At 39.4% G+C, this 19,866-nt stretch overlaps 1 protein-coding gene across 3 annotated transcripts in view; it reads left to right on the top strand.

Annotated features, from left to right (window-relative positions):
• The first annotated feature begins 6 nt into the window (after positions 1-6).
• Positions 7-19,866, top strand: part of LOC122687832 (LRP2 binding protein) — a 30,402-nt gene continuing 10,542 nt past the window's right edge. Inside the window, exons 1-4 of one of the 3 annotated variants that reach the window (XM_043893508.1) lie at positions 7-1,377; positions 6,591-6,717; positions 7,574-7,686; positions 11,809-11,922. In XM_043893508.1, the coding sequence (XP_043749443.1) occupies positions 6,612-6,717; positions 7,574-7,686; positions 11,809-11,922 (333 nt within the window). In that variant the 5' untranslated portion in view covers positions 7-1,377; positions 6,591-6,611. Of the gene's footprint in view, positions 1,378-6,589; positions 6,718-7,573; positions 7,687-11,801; positions 11,923-19,866 lie in introns of those variants that run through there. The other 2 variants (XM_043893509.1, XM_043893510.1) reach the window with 2 other exon arrangements.

The raw sequence follows: 19,866 nt of genomic DNA, 5'->3' as shown, positions 1-19,866 counted from the left end.
CTGCTTGTGCCCAGCTCATTAGTCCCTCTGGGGAAGCAGAAGTCGCGGGTGGAGGTTTTGGTTTCTGCTGGCGCGCACGTAACCAGGAAACGAAGGCGCTACCAGGATCTTGGGCGGCAACACAACCTTTGGAAGCTGCTACTGCACTTGGTGCCGGCCCCCCGCGGCCCCAGCCTCTGGCTCCTGAGGAAAGAAAGTTCCTTCTGAGTCACCGTGTTCAAAGCCGTCCCAGGCTTGCCTCTGTCCCTCAGGCCCTGGACATTTAGGAAAGCTAGAGCTTGAGAGGGTGTGGGGGGTAGGGGTGGTGGTGGAGGGGCGGCTAAGGTGAGCTAAGGGGCTAGGTTTTCCCACAGGACTGTTTCACCCACACCCCAAAATGACACTATGCCCTTTCCGGGAGTGACGTAAAGTGAGCCCGCCATTGTAATGTGGCCCCTGAGAGACCGGTCGGGCACAGTGCTGGACTTGTCGCCTGGGGAAATGGTGGTCCCAGCTCTTAGCTCTGAGCTTGCTGAGACGGGAGCCCCGCACTCGTCGTGAGGAGTTAGTGGATAAACGAAAAGAAAACTGTAGAAACAAGACATTCTGACTTCAAAGCCATAGCCACTGACCCTGTAGATTATCTCTGGACAGTTCCTAAGCACTTTTTTTTTTCTTCTTCCCCAGGTTAATCTAGCTAAAAGCTAAAGTTCCAACCATGTATTTATTTTCCCTAATATCTTAATCTGTACCCCTCTATGTGATGGTACCTTTTGAGAGCAAGACTGAAAGTTTATTCTGTTTTTGGAGAACAAGCTCTGTCCTCTGAATATAGATGGGTGGCCTTTTTGTTCTAATTTTGCTTACAGTTTCTTGTTTATTTTGTAATAAGAGCCATAAACTAATTTTGTAGTAATTTATATTACTAGATTTATACAGTTGATCCAAGATGTCGACTTAGAGAAAAATGTGCAGCATGAGAGGTGTGAGTTAAAGTTTATTCAGGGTTTTACTGAGGACTGTAGCCCCAGAGACAGCTTTCAGATAGCACTGAGGAACTACTCCAAAGAGGTGAGGGTGGGGAAGCTAGTTTATATGTGATTTTTTTTTTGATGTTAGGGAATACATGCAGTCAACATGGATCTTGATAAAAGATCACTGCTAGTTACAAAGAACAAATATTCCAAGTTAATGATTATAGTGCTTTTCTATGTATGGGAAGCAGAGTTCATTAAAATTCTTCGGGAAATGCATTTAACTAAGGGCCTGTTAGTCCAAAGCACAGAGCATCCCCTTTTCATCTTTTATTTCCTCTGTCTGAAGCACTGAGTGCACCTCCTGTTATCACTTTAATCTCTTCATCTGAAGCATCCTGTGCCTTGCTGCCTCAAAGACTTGGTGAGCAAAATTCTCTTTTCTTTTGTTTGCAAAGGGGTAGTTTTAAACATCTTTGTTTATATGTGTATTTAAACATAAGCATATAGATATATACACACACACTTATATTCAAACATGTATAGAATTGTGCTTGTGTTCTTTTTTTTAAATTTAAACTATTCACAGTACTTTTTATGCTGTTTAAAGAATGTCAGAGATATATGAGAACACATGTCCATATTGCCAGTTTTCCTTTTCTTGTGTTTTTCATCTAGATAAGCACTATTTTTCAAAGCATATAATTAAGCTTCAAGTTTGCACAGATGTTCATTTTCAAGAATTCCTAACTAATACAAGGTGTCATTGAAGAAGTTCTTAGTTCTAAAACGTATGTTTTGCAGTTAACATATGAAATGGGATGTTTGTGTGATACATATACCTCCACATTACATCCTTTTTCTTGAAAACAAGATTCTGTTCAGCATGCATTAAATCTGGTAATTATTGTTAACTTCCTGTGACATATTTAAATGTCACAAGGAAAGGGAATTTTGTGAGTAGTTTTTAAAACTTTTGTCCCTTTAATCACTGCATACTTGTCCATTGCTCATAATGTTTCCAAACAACTCTTTATGTCTCAGCTAAGTATCTGATTTACTCTTAGAAATGGGCCTAAAAGCTTTCTGAAAACTGATTGGAGCTGGTGGAGTACAGAAGTATACAGAATAAATACATTCGGAGAACTATATTTTTTCTTTTGTTTTTCTTTTTTGTTGTTGTTTTCTTTATTTTTAAATTTTTATTGGAGTATAGTTTATTCACAATACTGTGTTAGTCTCGGTATACAGTGTTACAACAATATTGTGTTAGGTATACAGCAAAGTAAATCAGTTATACAGATATCCACTTGTTTTTTGTTTCTTTTTCCAAATGGGCCATTAAAAAGTATTGAGTGGAGTTCCCTGTTCTATGCAGTAGGTTCTTCATTATCTATTTTATATATAGTAGTGTGTGTATACGACAAACCCCATCTCCCAATTTATCCCTTCCTCACCTATCCCCTGGTAACCATAAGTCTGTTTTCTAAATCTGTTACTCTACTTCTTTTTTGTCAGTTAAGTTCATTTATACCTTTGTGTGTGTGGGTGTGTGTGGGGGTGTGTGTGTGTGTCACTGAGGGACAGTATCTTACTGGCAAGGGACTGGAGTTTTTACAGAACATATAGCAGGTGGAATCAATTTTCCAAAGTGGTAGATGGTCTAAGAAGCATATGGAATAGTCACTCTTCCAAGCATCGCCAATTCTACTTAATGTGTAATTTGCTGGTAGTTGTCTTTTCAGAAGGGTGCCATTTAGAGTGAGTGTTTTGGTTTTTTTTTTTTTTTAAAAGGTTGAATGATGATTAAGTGACCAAATGAGTGAAAGATGTGTGGACTAAGACTTGAAGGGTAAGAGTTTGCTAGGTCATCCAGAAGAGGAAGAGAATTTATAAGAAGTGTTAAATATCTTCCAGTGTTGAGAACTATGTGTAATCCAGTCTGATTGCAATATATGTTACACATATAGCAGTGATGTGAAATAAAGATAAACAAATGAGAAATTATATTAAATGACCACTAATATCTATTCCAATGTATTATTGTGTTGTGGTACATTGACATTAATTGGGCACTTACTGTGCCCCATGGTTAATACAGATAGGAAAGGAAACTGATACTTAGGGAGATTTCTATAACTTATCTAAGATCACATCATTATTAAGGAGTGGAGCTGGAACTCAGGCAATTTGACCCCAGAGCCCACATTCTTACACCTATATTTTAAAGAATTGTGGTCATCTTTGGTAGTTCAAAGCTACTAAGATTGACTGCTTTGAAGCAAAATGAAGTCCTCAGTGAAGATTACTACAATCCATTGAAAAACACTGTTGATTTAATGATGACTTAATGTAGCCTTGTTTCTAGAACTGAATCTCCCACAGTGCTTAGTCCAATGCCTTCTATTCAAAGAGTTCCTCTTCAATGAATGAATGAATGTGTGCCAATTGGTGAAAATTATTAAATTAAAGTATTTGGTGGACAGGCTAATTAGAATTAGGCTGATTTCATCTATTTCCTGTTTGCCTTTATTGGCCAAAAAGATGACTAGAAAACATTCCCTAAATGCATAGCATTGAAAGGAGGAGTAATTGGGAATACCTTCTAATCCCCATTTATCACTATTATATAATATTTAATTACATTGTATACATTTAGAAATAATGCTATGGAAAACTTTAGCTCTAAAGCAAATGAAGAAATATAAACTAAAACTAAAAATCTCAATAGTTGGCTTGGTTTCACATGTATTATTTAGATCTCTTGAGAATTTTATAACCCACAAACATATTCAAGTAATATTCATCAGACATATCTGAATATGATGTTTCATTTATTTATTGCCAAGTAGGTGCCCTGTTATTTATATTAATGTTGACCAGATTCCAGTGAGCCTTAAAAGTAACTAGCTATTACTTATTAATAAAGATGTATGGAAGATATAATTCTATAGCTCATACACTGAAGATAATATATCACTGCAATAAGAAAACCTTTCAAAGACAGAAGATGATAGCCAAAGCTGGAATTTCAATAAATGGTCTTTGATTTTTAACGGTTTTTTTTTTTTTTAATCCACAGATTGAAAATGACTTGAACTAATCAATATAATTATGACCTTCATTGGCATAGGCAGTCAGGAAATCTATATATGATCCTAGTATGATTGTAAATGGAGAAGGAACTGGCAGCCCACTCCACTGTTCTTGCCTGAAAAATCACATGGACAGAGGAGCCTGGAGAATTAAGAGTCCATGAGGTTGCAAAGAGTCAGACACCACTGAATGACTAGCACATGTAAAAGCAAAAGGATTTCCCACAAAGAAATTCTTGTGCCTAGTTTATACTGTATAAACCCTCCCAGCCTTGCTTACTCAAACTTCTTGGAAAAGATGATAAATTATACAGTTATTCTAAACAACTACTGCTCCAGGATACTGCACAAAGAATAGACACTGGGTTGGTCAGAAAGTTCGTTCAGGTTTTTCTGTAACATCTTATGAAAAAACCCAAATGGATTTTTTGGCCAACCCAATAGATAACTGATAAAGATGGATAGATAGGAAGGAAAGAAGTAAGGAAAAAGACAGCTGTTCTTTACAAAAGCATGCCAAACACATCATTTAGACATTCCTCACTCCAGGAAGTAGAGGTTAATCCTTACCCCACCCCATCCTCCTCTGAGTGTGGGCTCTGCATAATGACTTGCTTCCAAAAAGTACAATATGGGAAGTGAGGAGAAGTAACTTCACAGTGGAGAAACCTGTGAAACACTGCCTTGGTTAGGTGTTTGTTATTATCACCAGCGATAACTCATGCACCCTTGATATGGTCTGCTGAAAAGATATTTCACCTCTGCATCTTCCCAAAAGTCCATAACCCAAGTCTAACCATGCGTAAAATATCAGGTAAACCCTGATTGGGAAACATTCTACAGGATATCTGGCCAGTACAAAACTGTCAAAGTTGTTAAAAACAAGGAAAACCTGAGACTCTGTCATAGACCAGAGGAAGCTAAGGAGACATGATGACGACGGGATCCTGAAACAGAAAGAGGAAATTACAGTAGTCCCCTGTTACCTGCATTTTCAGTTCCTGTGGTTTCAGGCCTGTCATAGTTTGAAAATATTAAATGGAAAATTACATTAAATGGGAAATAAGCAATTCATAAATTTTAAATTGCATGCTGCTCTGAGTAGTGTGATGAAATCTCACTCCATACCTCCTGGGAGGTGAATCACCCCTTTCGTCCAGGTTAGTCACCTAGTAGCCACCTGGGTTATCAAATTTACTTGTGTTCAGGTAACCCTTATTTACTTACTCATGGCCCCAAAGCACAAGAGTCGAGATGCTGACAATTCAGAGATAACAGAGACATGCTGTGAACATCATCGTATTTGGATTGTCTTAGTTCTTCTAAATACTTCACCTAATACTGCTTCACCCTAAAGTTCTCTGGAAACTTCTATATTTACTAGTACAACCATAGGTTTTTTGAATCATATAATCCAAGAAGTTTACATATCTAGGACAGATATTTTGAAATCCTCTAGTTCAAACTATTTATAATCCAAACTACAGATGAGAAAATTAACTCTTAAAAAAATTAAATGCCTCTTCCAAAATCATAGATACTTTGATGATTTTTTCCCCTGATATACTGATTTATCTCCCTTTCTGAACTTCATTCTCATTGTGTGTGTGTTAGTCGCTCAGTCATTTCTGACTCTTTGCGACCCCATGGACTGTAGCTTGCCAGGCTCTTCTCTTCATGGAATTCTCCCGGCAAGCATAGTGGAGTGGGTTGCCATTCCCTTCTCATAAACAAAGCAATTTATTGTCCAAAATAGTATCATAAAATTGTATGATTGTGGCTTTCCAGCCATGCTAAAGGTCTATTGAGTTCTCTTCACCACCAATCAGGAAGCTTTACTGGAAGCTTGTTCCTGATTGGTGAGAGCATGCTGTAACAGTAGAATTCCACGGAGTAAACAAAAAAGCGTAGCAACAACTGAGTTTGCGGTCTCATTACCCCCAGCCTAGGCCAACCTGGACTCCTTCATCCCACATTAGGTGGCCTCTACATTTTATATGAAGGCTCTGATTTTCCATTCAACTGTGATCCACCTTATAACATGGAAACCCACTACAGATGGAAAGATAAAACTGAACAACACAGTTAAAATAAGGTGTATTCCCAGGTAAAATAGACCGGTGCTTTCGTTTAAAATGGATTAGTTTGATGAGCTTCAGTTACGAGGTAATGGGAAGGTACTGATGCACAAGAACTGTATCTCTGGGCAGTGTCACCAATTCCTACTAGTGGCAGCAGCTGTGGTGGGTGACATGATTTGCTAGAGCATGTGATTTCACAGCCAGAGAGGACTTGCAGATAGCTTTGATCAATGACTCCTTGTGGTGGGAACAGACATGGATGAGGGCTGTGCTTCTCATAGCTGTGAAAGGTCCTGGTTTCCTAAGAAGGAATGCTCATATACCAGAGTTGGTAGTTTGGTACCCTATCCTTCAGTGATGAGGGGAGTATGCTCTTTCTGTCAAGTGGAAATGGAATCTCTTGGTGCATTTTCCTAGAGAAAGATATTTCTACCATATTATTATTTTATTCTCTTTTACAGAATACCCACTGTGGAGACAGGATGAAGTTGACCAGTGAAAAGTTGCCCAAGAACCCCTCTTATACTTCTCTATCCCACTTTGCTGCTAAGAATACAAAACTCTTCCAATGGAGAAAGGAAAAGACTGGTACAAGTCCTGATAGTATTTTCACTTAAAGTTAATTATGTACACCAGAGCAAAAGAGACAAGAAACATGAGTCTTATTGCTGGCAAAGAAGTGGTTAATTCTTCCAGTGGAGAAAGGAAGAGACTGGTACAAGTCCTGATAATATTTTTACTAAATGTTAATTACGTACACCAGAGCAAAAGAGACAGGAAATATGGGTCTTCCTGCTGGCAAGGAAGTGGTTAAGTTTACAGTCCTTTCTAGCTTTTCTGTAAAAATCTGTGGAATTGCTACCCAGCTTATCTGGTAGCAGATCATCAGTGAAGAAATTTCATCATGAGATCCTGCTTCTGGTTTTACTCTCAGGACTTTAGAACACCCTTCTTGAAAAAAGAAGCCAGATGTCACTTCTGTTAGAGAGGACAGTACCATACTTTATTTGAAATAGGCATTTAAAGCTACCATTTCTTTTTCTATAGACTAAAAAAAATTAAATTGGGGATGGTTAGCGCATTTAGTTAGAGTATTTCTAATTAAGACTGAAATTAAGAATTTCACACAGAGGCCAGCTTTGTCTAAAGAATTTCACACAGACTACATTGCTAGAGCTCCTGCCTAGTAGGAAAGAGGGTTTAGTGTGACAGCCCACCAATGTACTTAATTACATAAGATACAATGTCTGGTATTGTGATAGTGCTTTCTTTTTTCTAAGGTGATGCTTTTTCCTTGAACTAAGGAGGTCAGTTTTAGGAATGAGAACTAGGAAGGAAACCAGTGTAAACAGTGTCGGATGAATTCTATATACTTTATTACTTTAAGAGAAAAAATTCACATTGTATGGGTAAAGATGGAATTCTCTACTTTTTAAAAAACCAGATCATTACAGCCATGCTGATTTGGTGGATAAGGCTTTGCAGCTCTTGAAGGAAAGGATAAGAAGAGGGGATACTATGGCATATTTCCTACGAGGTCAACTTTATTTTGAAGAGGTATCAGTTTTTGTGGATTTGTTTTCATTTCGTATAAAGCCATTGTTAGATCTCCATAGCAAAGTTTCCTATAGAGTTCCTTACCATTGTTAAGCCAGGGAAGTTCTGTCAAATTCCCTAGATTGTGTTTGTGGCTTTGAGCATGATACGTTGGTCCCAGCTTACAGAGCTATTCGACCTTTCTCCATAAAAGTCATTCTAATGAGTGTCATTTATGGGAGTCATTTTGTTATGAAATCCATTTGCACATAATAAATAAGTCTAATTTTTATATTTTACTAAAATATTCAGTGTCATTTGTAAAATATTTTTATATTATTAACAATTAAAAATCCTGATTCTTATCGATTAATAGTACTTAAAGGTATCTTTAAGTTTCTGTATGGATTAAGGAGAGAATTTCCCTCTTTATCCACATTATGCTGAGATTTACAAAGTAGGTCTAGGTAGACCTGTGCAAGATGTCACTCCAGCTTCAGCAGTATAGCTTCAATTGTTCGTTGAACCCCAAGGGAAGATGCAAAAAAGGACCAGCTGTCCCCAGCCCCTCACTATCTCTTGAATGTTTGGGCAACCCTTCACCTATATCCTACTTACTAATCTTTTTATGGCTCCTTCCTTCATTCTGGCAACAAATATTTGTTGAGGACTCATCACGTACCTGTCACTCTGAGGATCATGTAGCATAATGTTTAAGAGAATGATCTTTCAGCTTGGAGCATAGGTTCAATTGAGGTTCTATTGCTTGTTAACTATACCCTTGGGCACAAAGGCTTAACCTCTTAGTGCCTCAGTTTCCTCATCTCTAAAGGAGGGGTAATAATATGTGTGCCATAGAGCTATTATGAGGATATATTAATTGTAAAAATACTTACTAATAGGGCCTGCCACTTAATAAGTGCTTTATAAGTATTTGCTACTATTAAGCTAGGTACTAACTATACAGCGGTGAGGGAATTAGAATGGTCCCCATTTCATGGAGCTTATAGTCGAGAGGAAGATAACAAGTTAATATATGATTACAAATAAGTTAAAAGTACTATGAAAGCAATTAACTGGCTACTCTGATAGAGATTAACTTAGGGGTAGGGCAGAAAGACCTGTTGTTGAAACTGAAACTTAAGGAAACAGGCAATGCAAACAGCCACAGGGAAGTACATTCCAGGTAGAAGGGAAAAGAAATGCAATGTTTCTGAGATCAAGATTTTGGCGAGCTCTACATTGTGAAAAGAATGCAAAGTCAAGTGGGCCTTAGGAAGCATCACTACAAACAAAGATAGTGGAGGTGATGGAATTCCAGTTGAGCTATTACAAATCCTAAAAGATGATGCTGTGAAAGTGCTGCCCTCAACATGCCAGCAAATTTGAAACACTCAGCACTGGCCACAGGACTGGAAAAGGTCAGTTTTCATTCCAGTCCCAAAGAAAGACAATCCCAAAGAATGCTCAAACTACTGCACAATTGCACTCATCTCACACGCTAGCAAAGTAATGCTCAAAATTCTCCAAGCCAGGCTTCAACAGTACGTGAACCGTGATCTTCCAGATGATCAAGCTGGATTTAGAAAAGGCAGAGGAACCAGATGTCAAATTGCCAACATCCATTGGATCATCGAAAACACAAGAGAGTTCCAGAAAAACATGTGCTTTATTGACTATACCAAAGCCTTTGACTGTGTGGATCACAACAAACTCTGGAAAATTCTTCAAGAGATGGGAATACCAGACCACCCAATCTGCCTCTTGAGAAATCTGTATGCAGGTCAAGAAGCAACAGTTAGAACTGGACATGGAACAACAGACTGGTTCCAAATCGGGAAAGGAGTACGTCAAGGCTATATATTGTCACCCTGTTTATATAACTTATATACAGAGTACACCATGAGAAACACTGGGCTGGAGGAAGCACAAGCTGGAATCAAGATTGCTGGGAGAAATATCAATAACCTCAGATATGCAGATGACACCACCCTTATGGCAGAAAGCAAAGAAGAACTAAAGAGCCTCATGAAAGTGAAAGAGGAGAGTGAAAAATTTGTCTTAAAACTCAACATTCAGAAAATTAAGATCATGGCATCTGGTCCCATCACTTCATGGCCAGTAGATGGGAAAACAGTGAAAACAGGGACAGACTTTATTTTCTTGGGCTCCAAAATCACTGCAGATGTTGACTGCAGCCATAAAATTAAAAGACTCTTGCTCCTTGGAAGAAAACTTATGACCAACCTAGAGAGCATATTAAAAAGCAGAGACATTACTTTGCCAACAAAGGTCCATCTTGTCAAACCTATGGTTTTTCCAGTAGTCATGTATGGATGTGAGAGTTGGACTGTGAAGAAAACTGAGCGCTGAAGAAAACTGAGCACTGAAGAATTGATGCTTTTGAACTGTAGTGTTGGAGAAGACTCTTGAGAGTCCCTTTGGACTGCAAGGAGATCCAACCAGTCCATCCTAAAGGAAATCAGTCCTGAATATTCATTGGAAGGACTGATGCTGAAGCTGAAACTCAAATACTTTGGCCACCTGATACAAAGAACTAACTCATTGGAAAAGACCCTGATGCTGGGAAAGATTGAAGGCAGGAGGAAAGGGGACATCAGAGGATCAGATGGTTGAATGACATCACCGATTCAATGGACATGAGTTTGAGCAGGCTCTGGGAGTGGGTGATAAGACACGGAGGCCTGGCATGCTGCAGTCCATGGAGTCGCAAAGAGTCGGACACGACTGAGCAACTGAACTGAAGGGCTCTAGACGAACTGTGTTTTAAAAGTAGTGAGAAGCTGTTGAAAGTGTTTTGAGACTGATGAATGGACTGGAAGGGAAGCGTAAAACCAAGACCAGTTTAGAGAGAAATTATACTAGTTGGGGCAAGAGAGGTTGGTGGTCTTGACCAGAGTGGTAGCAGTGGAACTGGGTCCTGGATATATTTTGGAGACACAAGTAATGGTGGCATGGACTGAAAAATGGAGAAGTGGGTGAGTTTTGAGGAAACCATCAAGAGTTCAGTTTTTGGACATTTTATGTTTAAGATTCCCCTTCGTCATCCAAGTATAAGGTTTCAAAGTAGAAACTACATGTAATACTCTAGATCTCAAAAGAAAGGTCAGAGTTGAAAGTAAACATATATCTGAGATTTTTCCAGCATGTATATGACATTTAAAATCACAAAAACTGTAAGGTCCTCTCTTCTCTTTCTCTGTATGGAGTATTCTGAGTTTTCCAGCCTTCATATCTTGGCCAAAGATTAGCCAAAAAAGAAAATGAATCTTTACAAGTCATTTACTTATTGTTAGCATTTTGGTGAAGTTTTTATTAATTTCATCAATTTGTTGATTAATTACAGTTTAGGAAAAGAGAAATTCAGTAGTTTCTGTGTTTTCCAAAAGTTGTTTTTGTCAGGCCTTCTCATCTTTGTACTGACCTTTCAACTCAGCGACTGTTTTTCCAGTATTACAAATGATTTATTCTTTAAGGCATTTTCCATGGGGGATTAAGATACAAGCTCCATGTTTGTTCCTTACACTGTAGCATATTTCTTATTATATCCTATGATGCTAAGGAGCCTTAAATGAATGACTCGTGACATGGAGGTTTCTATAGGACATATGGGAGGAAGATAATTTTTGAGAATCACATATTTGCTTTTCTGTGTCTTCTTTAGCTAGAAAATGGCAAAACTGGAAGAGCCATATTAGAGTGGATATTTAATAATAATGGATGTCCTGATGCTTATCTTTTCTCAGAGACTTTGGCCCCAACTCTGAAGTTTCTCAGATTCTGGGAGTGATGGTGATGTGGCAGGCTGGGATGAGCACCAAGCTAGATTATCATTAGAGGGTAGTTCAGCCATAGCCAAGAATAAGAGTGAAAGTCGAAGAAAGTCCCTCCTAGGTTCCTCCTCTTACTTCCCTCAGTTGCCATGTTTAGGTTTATTTTGCTGATTTTTATAGTGTGTTGATTGTTGTCAGTGGCTCACTTGTAAATTCCATAAATTTGTTTGTCTTTTTTTGTTTTATTCAGTGCTGCTAGCTAGATTTAGGTGGGAACTAAGTATCTAAGTATCTGTGATTACTTTAAGATAATAAAAAAAATAATCCAATATTTCCTGGGAGCTTACAGGGATGGTATGAAGAAGCGTTAGAACAGTTTGAAGAAATCAAGGAAAAGGATCATCAGGCAACTTACCAGCTAGGAGTGATGTATTATGATGGCCTGGGGACGGTCGCAGACTCTGTAAGTTATTGTTTTGTTCAGTGTTTAAGATTTCATGGTTTCTGGATTATTTGATACATTTAAAATTGCTTATATTTTAATAATATATATACGTACTCATATTTAAATAATTATCTGTTCTTTCAGCCTTTACATGAAAACAAAATTTCTTTTTGCCCCCTCCTTGCTACCATTAGCCGTCAATAACATTTATGTTTTAAAATGTTTTCCTTTGTTCTTAAAAGTTACTTTAAAGCTACATGAACATGGAGAGATGTTAGAAAATAAGCAAAATTAAGATCACTCCAAATTTTCCTATCAAATATGGAATTATTAATAGTTATTATTTTAGAGTATATTCTTTCATGTATTGCCCTATGCAGAAGAAAATTATGTGTGTGTATACACACCTACATTTTTAAAATATATGACCAAGTATACATACTGTTTTGTAATCTTTTTTTCCACCTTTGTTTTGATTGTCCTTCATTGTCAATAGATATAGTCTACATTTTCATTTAAATACTTGTATAATAATCTGTTGTATCTCAGTAGTATTTTTAGGCCTCATATTTTTGGCATGCTTGAAGATGAAAGAATAAGTTAAATTATGAGATTTGGAGATCAGTAATACAATTTTCTCTATGCTTTATGGTTTTCATTTTTTAATTCTTTCCCCTTTTCTTGCCTCATCTTACAGACAAATTTTCTATGAAATTTATTTTTAAAATTTTCAAAGATATTTAGAATTTAATTTCCCTGTATTCACTTGCAAAGGTGTCCTATCTATTCAGGTCTATGACAGATTCTAAAATGTGAAAGTATACAGGCTTTCAAATTTTGGCTTTACCACTGGTTTCAAATCTCGGTTTCACCACCTATTAGCAGTATAATCTTGGGAAAATTATTTCTAGCTTTAGTGTCCTTATTTGTAAAATGAAGATAAATAACCTCAGAGATACATCTGTCATTTCCCCCTCTCCTTTGGTCATGGCCAACCTTGATGACTGATCATAACCCTCTTTGTTGTAGCTGAGTCCAGACATAGTCTCAGAACTTTTATCAGTACAAAGCTTTAAGGATCCATTACCAGGTTAGTCCATTGGAGGCAGCGTAAAAAATAAAACTCATTAACCTAACTCGCATAGTTGTTAATGAGATTGGATGACAACACGTAAAAATAACTAACACAGGGCACATGGAGTAAGTATCCAAGAAGCATTTTCCTTCCTGACTTTATCTTGTATAAAGCTAATAATGTGGACCATACTCTTAATTCCTGAAATTCTTCTTTTTTCCGTATTTATAATCATTGTACCATATGATGAAATGAATGGTAAAAATAAGTGTTTGCATTAATTGTAAGATACTCATTTTAACCTATGTATAGTTTAATTTTTGAAAGTTTAGTAACCTGCATTATCCATTACTATATTGCCTGCATTTACTCCAAGTTTAATACAGCTGACCACACCCTTCTTGCAACACCCTTCCACCTTAGCATCTGAGAGATCTTTAGTTCATCTGATTCTCCCTCATACTTTGCACACATCATTCTATCATTGTTTGTATGTTTGAAATACAGTTTTTTCTGTTTGCCTCTTCACAGCCACTCCTCAGTCCCTTGTGCTAGCTGCTTCTCTCCCATCTAATGTTGAAATGTGTCAGAACCTAGGCCTCAGCCCTTCCTGCCTCCTTTCACTCTCTCCTTGAGTAGGCTCACACTCAGCCCCATGGCTGACACTATCTATAGATACTTTTTGAAAACTTTCCAATCGTTGTCTTCATACCAGAAACTAATTCTGAGATCCACATAGCCAACTGCCTGTCTCTCCCTAAATGATGAATCAGGTAAATTCATAGATTTGATGTTACTTTTCATTCTTTCTGTTTTCTCAGTGAAATAAAAGTGAAGCCATGTGTTTGCTTTAGTAGCATGTATGCATATCCTATGCAAAGATGACATACAAACTCATGAACTGTTCCATACTTTTTATAAAAACATTTAAAAAATCAAAGCCATTAGTTGAGACTGAGGAGTGGGAGCAGGGAGAGCAGAAGTTTGAAGAGAAAGAAGGTTTTAAATAGTATCCTCTCTTCGAGACAAGTGGGAGAGACTATTGTTGAAACAAACTGATAGTACTTGTGAGGGCTGAAAGCTTGCTGTGAAATTTATAGTCATAAATTTTAAGAAGGACCTGTTAGCATAGTTAATTTTTTTCCAGCCATGTTCAATGGTTTAAGTACAGCAGACTAGGGAGAAATAGGGTATTTGCCTCATGAGTGAGTGTCATGGAGGGAAAGAGGGACAAAGGAATGAGTACAGTGACAGATACAGAATAAGCTGATAATGTGGGAAGACCATGAAGGTGTGGAAAGATTAGGAAAATTGGTAGATTCAATGGGTTGGTATATGGAAACTCCACAAAGTAGAATGACTTCAATGTAATTACATTTGGAGACCAGAGGAGCAAAAAGGAAGATGGCTTCTGTAGGTCTCTTCAGTTAACCCAAGGTAAAGGGGCAAAGGGCAAATTCTTTTAATTTTTATCACTTTATAAATTTACTGAGTTGTTCTTGAGACTAATTTGGCCCAGAGTCTGGTTGAACCGAATGTGCTTTGTGTGGTAGACCTGAAATGTCTTGAAATTTACATTATAAACCCCCGAATACAAAATAGTTATGTTTACTTCAATCATATATCTTTGGAAAGAAATTAAGAGGAAAAAATACATACACACAAGTATGTATGTATGTGCCTGTGTATCTTTTATATTTGTACATATTTACCATTTCTGGGGCTCTTCAGTCCTTCCTATCAAGGTGGGTTGCCGTTTGGCACTATATTCCATTTCTGTTCAACCTGAAAAACTTCCTTTAAAGAGCATTTCTTGTATAATGTGCAGGTGATGAGTTATCTCCAATTGTGATTACCTGAAAATGTCTTCAATCTACCTTCATTTCTAATGAATTAATTTGGGGTTGAGCTCTTTCTTACTCCACTTTAAAAATGCCATTCTAAAATCTCCTGGCTTCTCATGAGAAGTCAGTCTCTGTATTGTGTGTTAGTCATTCAGTCGTCTCTGACTCTTTGTGACTCCATGGACTATAGCCCATCAGGCTCCTCTGTCCATGGAGTTCTCCAGGCAAGAATACTGGAGTGGGTTGCCATTCCCTTCTCTAGGGGATCTTCCCAACCCAGGGATCGAACCCCTGTCTCCTGCATTGCAGGCAGATACCTTACCATCTGAACCACCAGGGAAGTTCTGTATTATGTCCCCTATATGTAATATGGCCTTTTTCTCTGACCGCTTGCAAGGTGTCTATAGCTTTCAGCAGTTTGACTATGATGTGTGCCTAGGAGAGGGTTTTTGTGTATCCTATCTGGGGTTTACTGAATTTCAAGAATCCCTTTTGGTTGCAGTTTTCAAGAGTTATTCCTTTTCCAGTTTATGTTGGCTTTGGTAAACTTCCTAGTGCCTTTAAAAAGTGGTTCTATATGTTTGGTCCCAGTTTAATCACTGCCATCTGTGGGAGGATTTACACAAACACTTCACTCTACTGTGGTTGTACCATAAGTTCTCTCTTACTAACAAGCTGGGGTGCGGGGGGAATGGTAGACACCTACCTCACATACTCACAGAAATAGATCCTTGTGATCTGGGATTCAGTAAAACACCTTTATTTTCTCATCTTTTACTGTGTTGTTTAGCCAACAATAGCATTTTGAGAGAGCAGTGAGGGGTAAAGGTTAGAATGAAGTGTATACAACTGTACATGACTGTTAAATATTTTTTTCTTTGGAGTGACTTTTGAAGGTTTTGAAACTGAGGATTAAGTCCATTTCACCTGCCTTCATTTGTCAAGGTTGTTTTAAAGCTAACATGCCCTCCAGGCAACATGAGCATAAACCATAAACCATTGCCCAAGTGGTTGTCTAGAAACTGGGAGTCAGCTGCATCTAGTTTGAGCAGCTGGTTGAGACTGGATAGGGCCACCCACCCTCCAGCTGGGCATCCTTGGTGATCTTTTGAATGTGCAGAAGCCTGTAGCTTAGTTACGCCTGCGCAGAGCGAAAATTACCCACCAGTCACCACACCTTTCCCCCATGCCCTCCACACTCCCCCCACCTCCAACTGCCATGCTGCATTATTCATTATCCTGTGAATACCTGGAACCACTTGCCTTGGGAAGCTGTTTTGAGATTTGTTCTTCCTGTCTTCTGGTTTGACTGCCTTACAAATAAACCCTCTTTTTGCTGCAGACCTCTGTGTCTCAGCGTTTGGCTTGCAATGTGTCTGGCAAGACAAATCTAGTTTGGTAACAGATGAGGTGAGCCAGCCAAGAGGTAAGTAAAGATGAACCTTTCACCTGTGGCTCATTGGCCCCTTGCAAGTGCTGAGGACCTGGGGACAAGCAGACCCTATGGCCCTCACTCCCCGCTCCTGCTCCTGTCCCAGCCCCACCCCCGCATCCTCTGCCTGCCTTTTGTGTGGAGAAAAACCAGCCAAAGAATGAATTCAGAGAAATGAAAGTGTTGAAGCAAAGGAAAAGAAGACCAAATTACACTACTGCAGTCATTAAATGAAGCCAAGGACCTTTAGTTCTCCTCAGGAGCTATAGGTAATATTCTAAGCCACATCCTTTGAGCTGGTTTGTAGCCACTGAAACCCCTACCAGGTAGAAGAAGTTAAATACATGATGACCAGACTAGCCATGAGAACTGGCCCCAAAGAAATGGGAGCAAACAAACCCTGGAATTGAAGATTAACTGTACTTAAAACAATCAAGATGACGCTGATCAGACCACTTCATGACCAGTTTCAAGATGACTGTCAGAACTGACGGTGCTGTTCTGCATGCAACCCCCTCTCCAACTATAAAAGTTCTTACCCACTGATCGTCAGTGAGGAGTTGGCTTTCGGACTTGAGTCCACCGTTCTCTCCCACTGCTGGCCTCTGGAATAAAAAATACTTTCCTTTCCGCCTGACTTGCCTCTCAAGTATTGGCTTCTGCGCGGTGAGCAGTCGGACCTGATTTTTCGTAACATATTTTGGAGGTTTTGGGCTTTTGGGTTTGGAAGATTTCTTTTGGGTGAGTAACTTTGTTAAAGAAACACAACTATGCCTAAATTGTCTTTGCAACCCTGAATGGATCACGGACCAGAGGCCCACTTGGAGGGATTTTGGCAGACAGTACAGAAGGTTACAGGCTTCTGTATTATGGGTCACAGGCCCAGGGCCATGGTTTTGTTTTAGTCTTGCTTGTCCGTGTATGTCTGTGTCTGACTGTCTAAATGTTAGGAACTGGCTACTGGGGATTGAGATGAGGTGTCCAAAGAAACCTTGAAAATGTCTTTTTTTCCAGGAGCTAGACTGTCAGATGGGGAAAAAGCATAACTTTGTATATATGCCTGAATGTCCCATTTCCCTTCTGAGAGATTTACTAAATATCAGGGTTACCTTTGCACCTGGGCAAATGAGCATTAAAATACCACTAGAGCAGGCTTGCAAATTTCAGGCTGTACCCCAAGGAGAACAGCCAGCAGCTATTCCAGGAGAGATTGCAAAGAGGAGTCCAGAGGCCTGGGTGAACGAGAGATCAGCAAGAGCAGAGAGCTCGGCCTATGTAAGTTAGGGCATCACCTGAAGTCGGCTTATACAGGATTTAAGAGCAATCAGATTGTAAAAGAGGCTCGTGGGGCAGTCCCTGAGCCCTGCACTGTGTCACTGATCTGTCCACAAAATGTGGGTCTACCGTATGAGAGGTTATAGATGCCTTTTCTTGCACGTCCTTGTTTTAAATCCCAAGAGTTGTTTGCTTTCAAGTGGAAAGATCTGATACTAAGAGTTAAACAACAGTACTGCCAGACAGTACTTCCTTGAGGATTTAAAACTTCACCCATCATTTTTGGAGCAATCCTGGCAAAAGATTAAGGGACCCTCAACTAAATGAGGGAGGTAGACTGGTATTCAGATTACCAGTAAGACAAAGGACACTTGAGACCAGAATATGATTTTTCTTTCTTTATTTTTTTTGGCTATGCTGGGTCTTCGTTGCTGTGCAGGCTTTTCACTAGTTGCGGTGAGCAGGGGCTCCTCTTCGTTGTAGTGCTTGGGCTTCTCATTGTGATGGCTTCTCTCGTTGCTGGGCACGGGCTCCAGGTGTGTGCGCTTCAGTAGTTGCAGCTCCCAGGCTCTAGAACACAGGCTGAGTAGTTGTTGGCACATGGGCTTAGTTGCCCCGAGACCAGGGATCCAACCTGTGTGCTCTACATTGGCAGGCAAATTCCTATCCACTGTACCACCAGGGAGGTTGCCAGAACATGATTTTGATTTCAGCTTTTTTGGTTGAACGAGGCTATCAGGTATCCAAGAAAAAGCAGAGTTCTCAGCCCTCTGGTAAATATTTGGGTTTTGAACTCTCACAAGGACAGAGACTTGACCTCTGACAGAAGGGGAGCTCTAGGCAGGGCAGCAGCCCCCACCAAGAGACTGCTGCAGGAATCTCTGGGAATGGCCGGCTTCTGCCACATTTGGGTCCTCAGCTTTGGACTCAGAGCAAAACCCCTTTCAGAAGTTCTTAAAGGAGGAGATAATGAACATTCTGAAGCCCAGCTCCATCTTCAACAAACGGACCTTATGAGGAACCGGCCAGGAGAGGGAAGCCACACTGCAAGAGGAACATCAACACCAGCTTCTCAGTGGGCCAGGGAACCCCCAACAGATCTGAAGTTCCTATTAAGGAAGCAGCCATGAGAAAGACAGGTGAATGGGGTTGCTGTGGTGGTGGGCTTGAGAAAGTAAAATTCAGAGAGCAATTTAAATAACTCATTAGTTATCAGATTTTCTGTTCCGCTTTCTCTGTTTATAACCTCCCAGGCTTGGAAGGACAGTTCAGTGATCAGAATTTTTCAGTCTTTGGCAAAAGTAGATAATTTCTCTACCTTTTGGCTGTCATCCAAAACCTTCTGTATTTGATCATGTTGACCCCTTAGTTGTGCCTGTCATTAATTGTTGACCATCCCTAACTTCACTGTGACTTCAGGCGTGACTATTGAATTAGGCTAATCAGTAAATTTCCTGTCCTTTGTATTTTCTTGACTAACTGGAAAATTTGGTCTTCTCCTCCTGTCCTCAGAATAAAAAACCAAACCAAACCTTTGGCATCTCCCCTTGCCAAGGTTCTGTTTGGTGAGGGTATTTCAGAAACCACACTTAGCTTTCCCAGCCTGTGTCCCTTCCATATTATCTAAATGTTGTCAACTGATAATGATCAAGACACTCCAATAGGTAAAAAGTATTATAAGACAGAGATCCCAGGTAAGACCGTGTCCCAGGTAAAATCCCCAAGGATGAGAGTCTTAACATGTCTGGTATTCTGTGTGCCCTTAAAGGATACATAGTTGTCTCTGCTCCCAACCTGGTACATATTTATCTGCAATTTTTATTATCAGTGTTGGGCCTGTGAATACCCTGACAGCTGGTGCATAAGTGATATTTGTTTGGGATCGCGATGTTAACTTGAGGGACTTGGCTGGTGATCCAGTTGAGATTTCGCCTTCCAGTGTTGGGGGTGTGGGTCTGATTCCTGGTTGGGGAGCTAAGACCCCACATGCCTCCCAGCCAAAAAACCAAAGCATAAAACAGAAGCAGTGTCATAACAAATTCAATAAAGACTTTAAAAATCATCCACATTAAAAAAGATGTTCACCTGAAACCAGGAACGTATTTTCAAATAAGTGTTTAAGAGATTGATTCAAGCCCATGTTAGGGCTTATCAGCAGGACTTAGCCGGCGCTATCCTCGCTCTTTTTCCTCCAGAGTGAGAAATGGTCAAAAGGTAAGGTGGGGACTGAAACCATGTTCAAATCCATTTCGATTGCCTTCACTAATCCAGATGCTTTTAAGACTGGTGTGTCCCCCAGGCAGCATGTAGCCTAAACAAGATGCTTGCCTGAGCTT

Source organism: Cervus elaphus, chromosome 32 (genome assembly GCF_910594005.1).
Source record: "Cervus elaphus chromosome 32, mCerEla1.1, whole genome shotgun sequence".
Classification (NCBI taxonomy): domain Eukaryota; kingdom Metazoa; phylum Chordata; class Mammalia; order Artiodactyla; family Cervidae; genus Cervus; species Cervus elaphus.
Note: the sequence above shows the minus strand (reverse complement) of the source record. Positions and strands in the feature narration are given on the sequence as shown.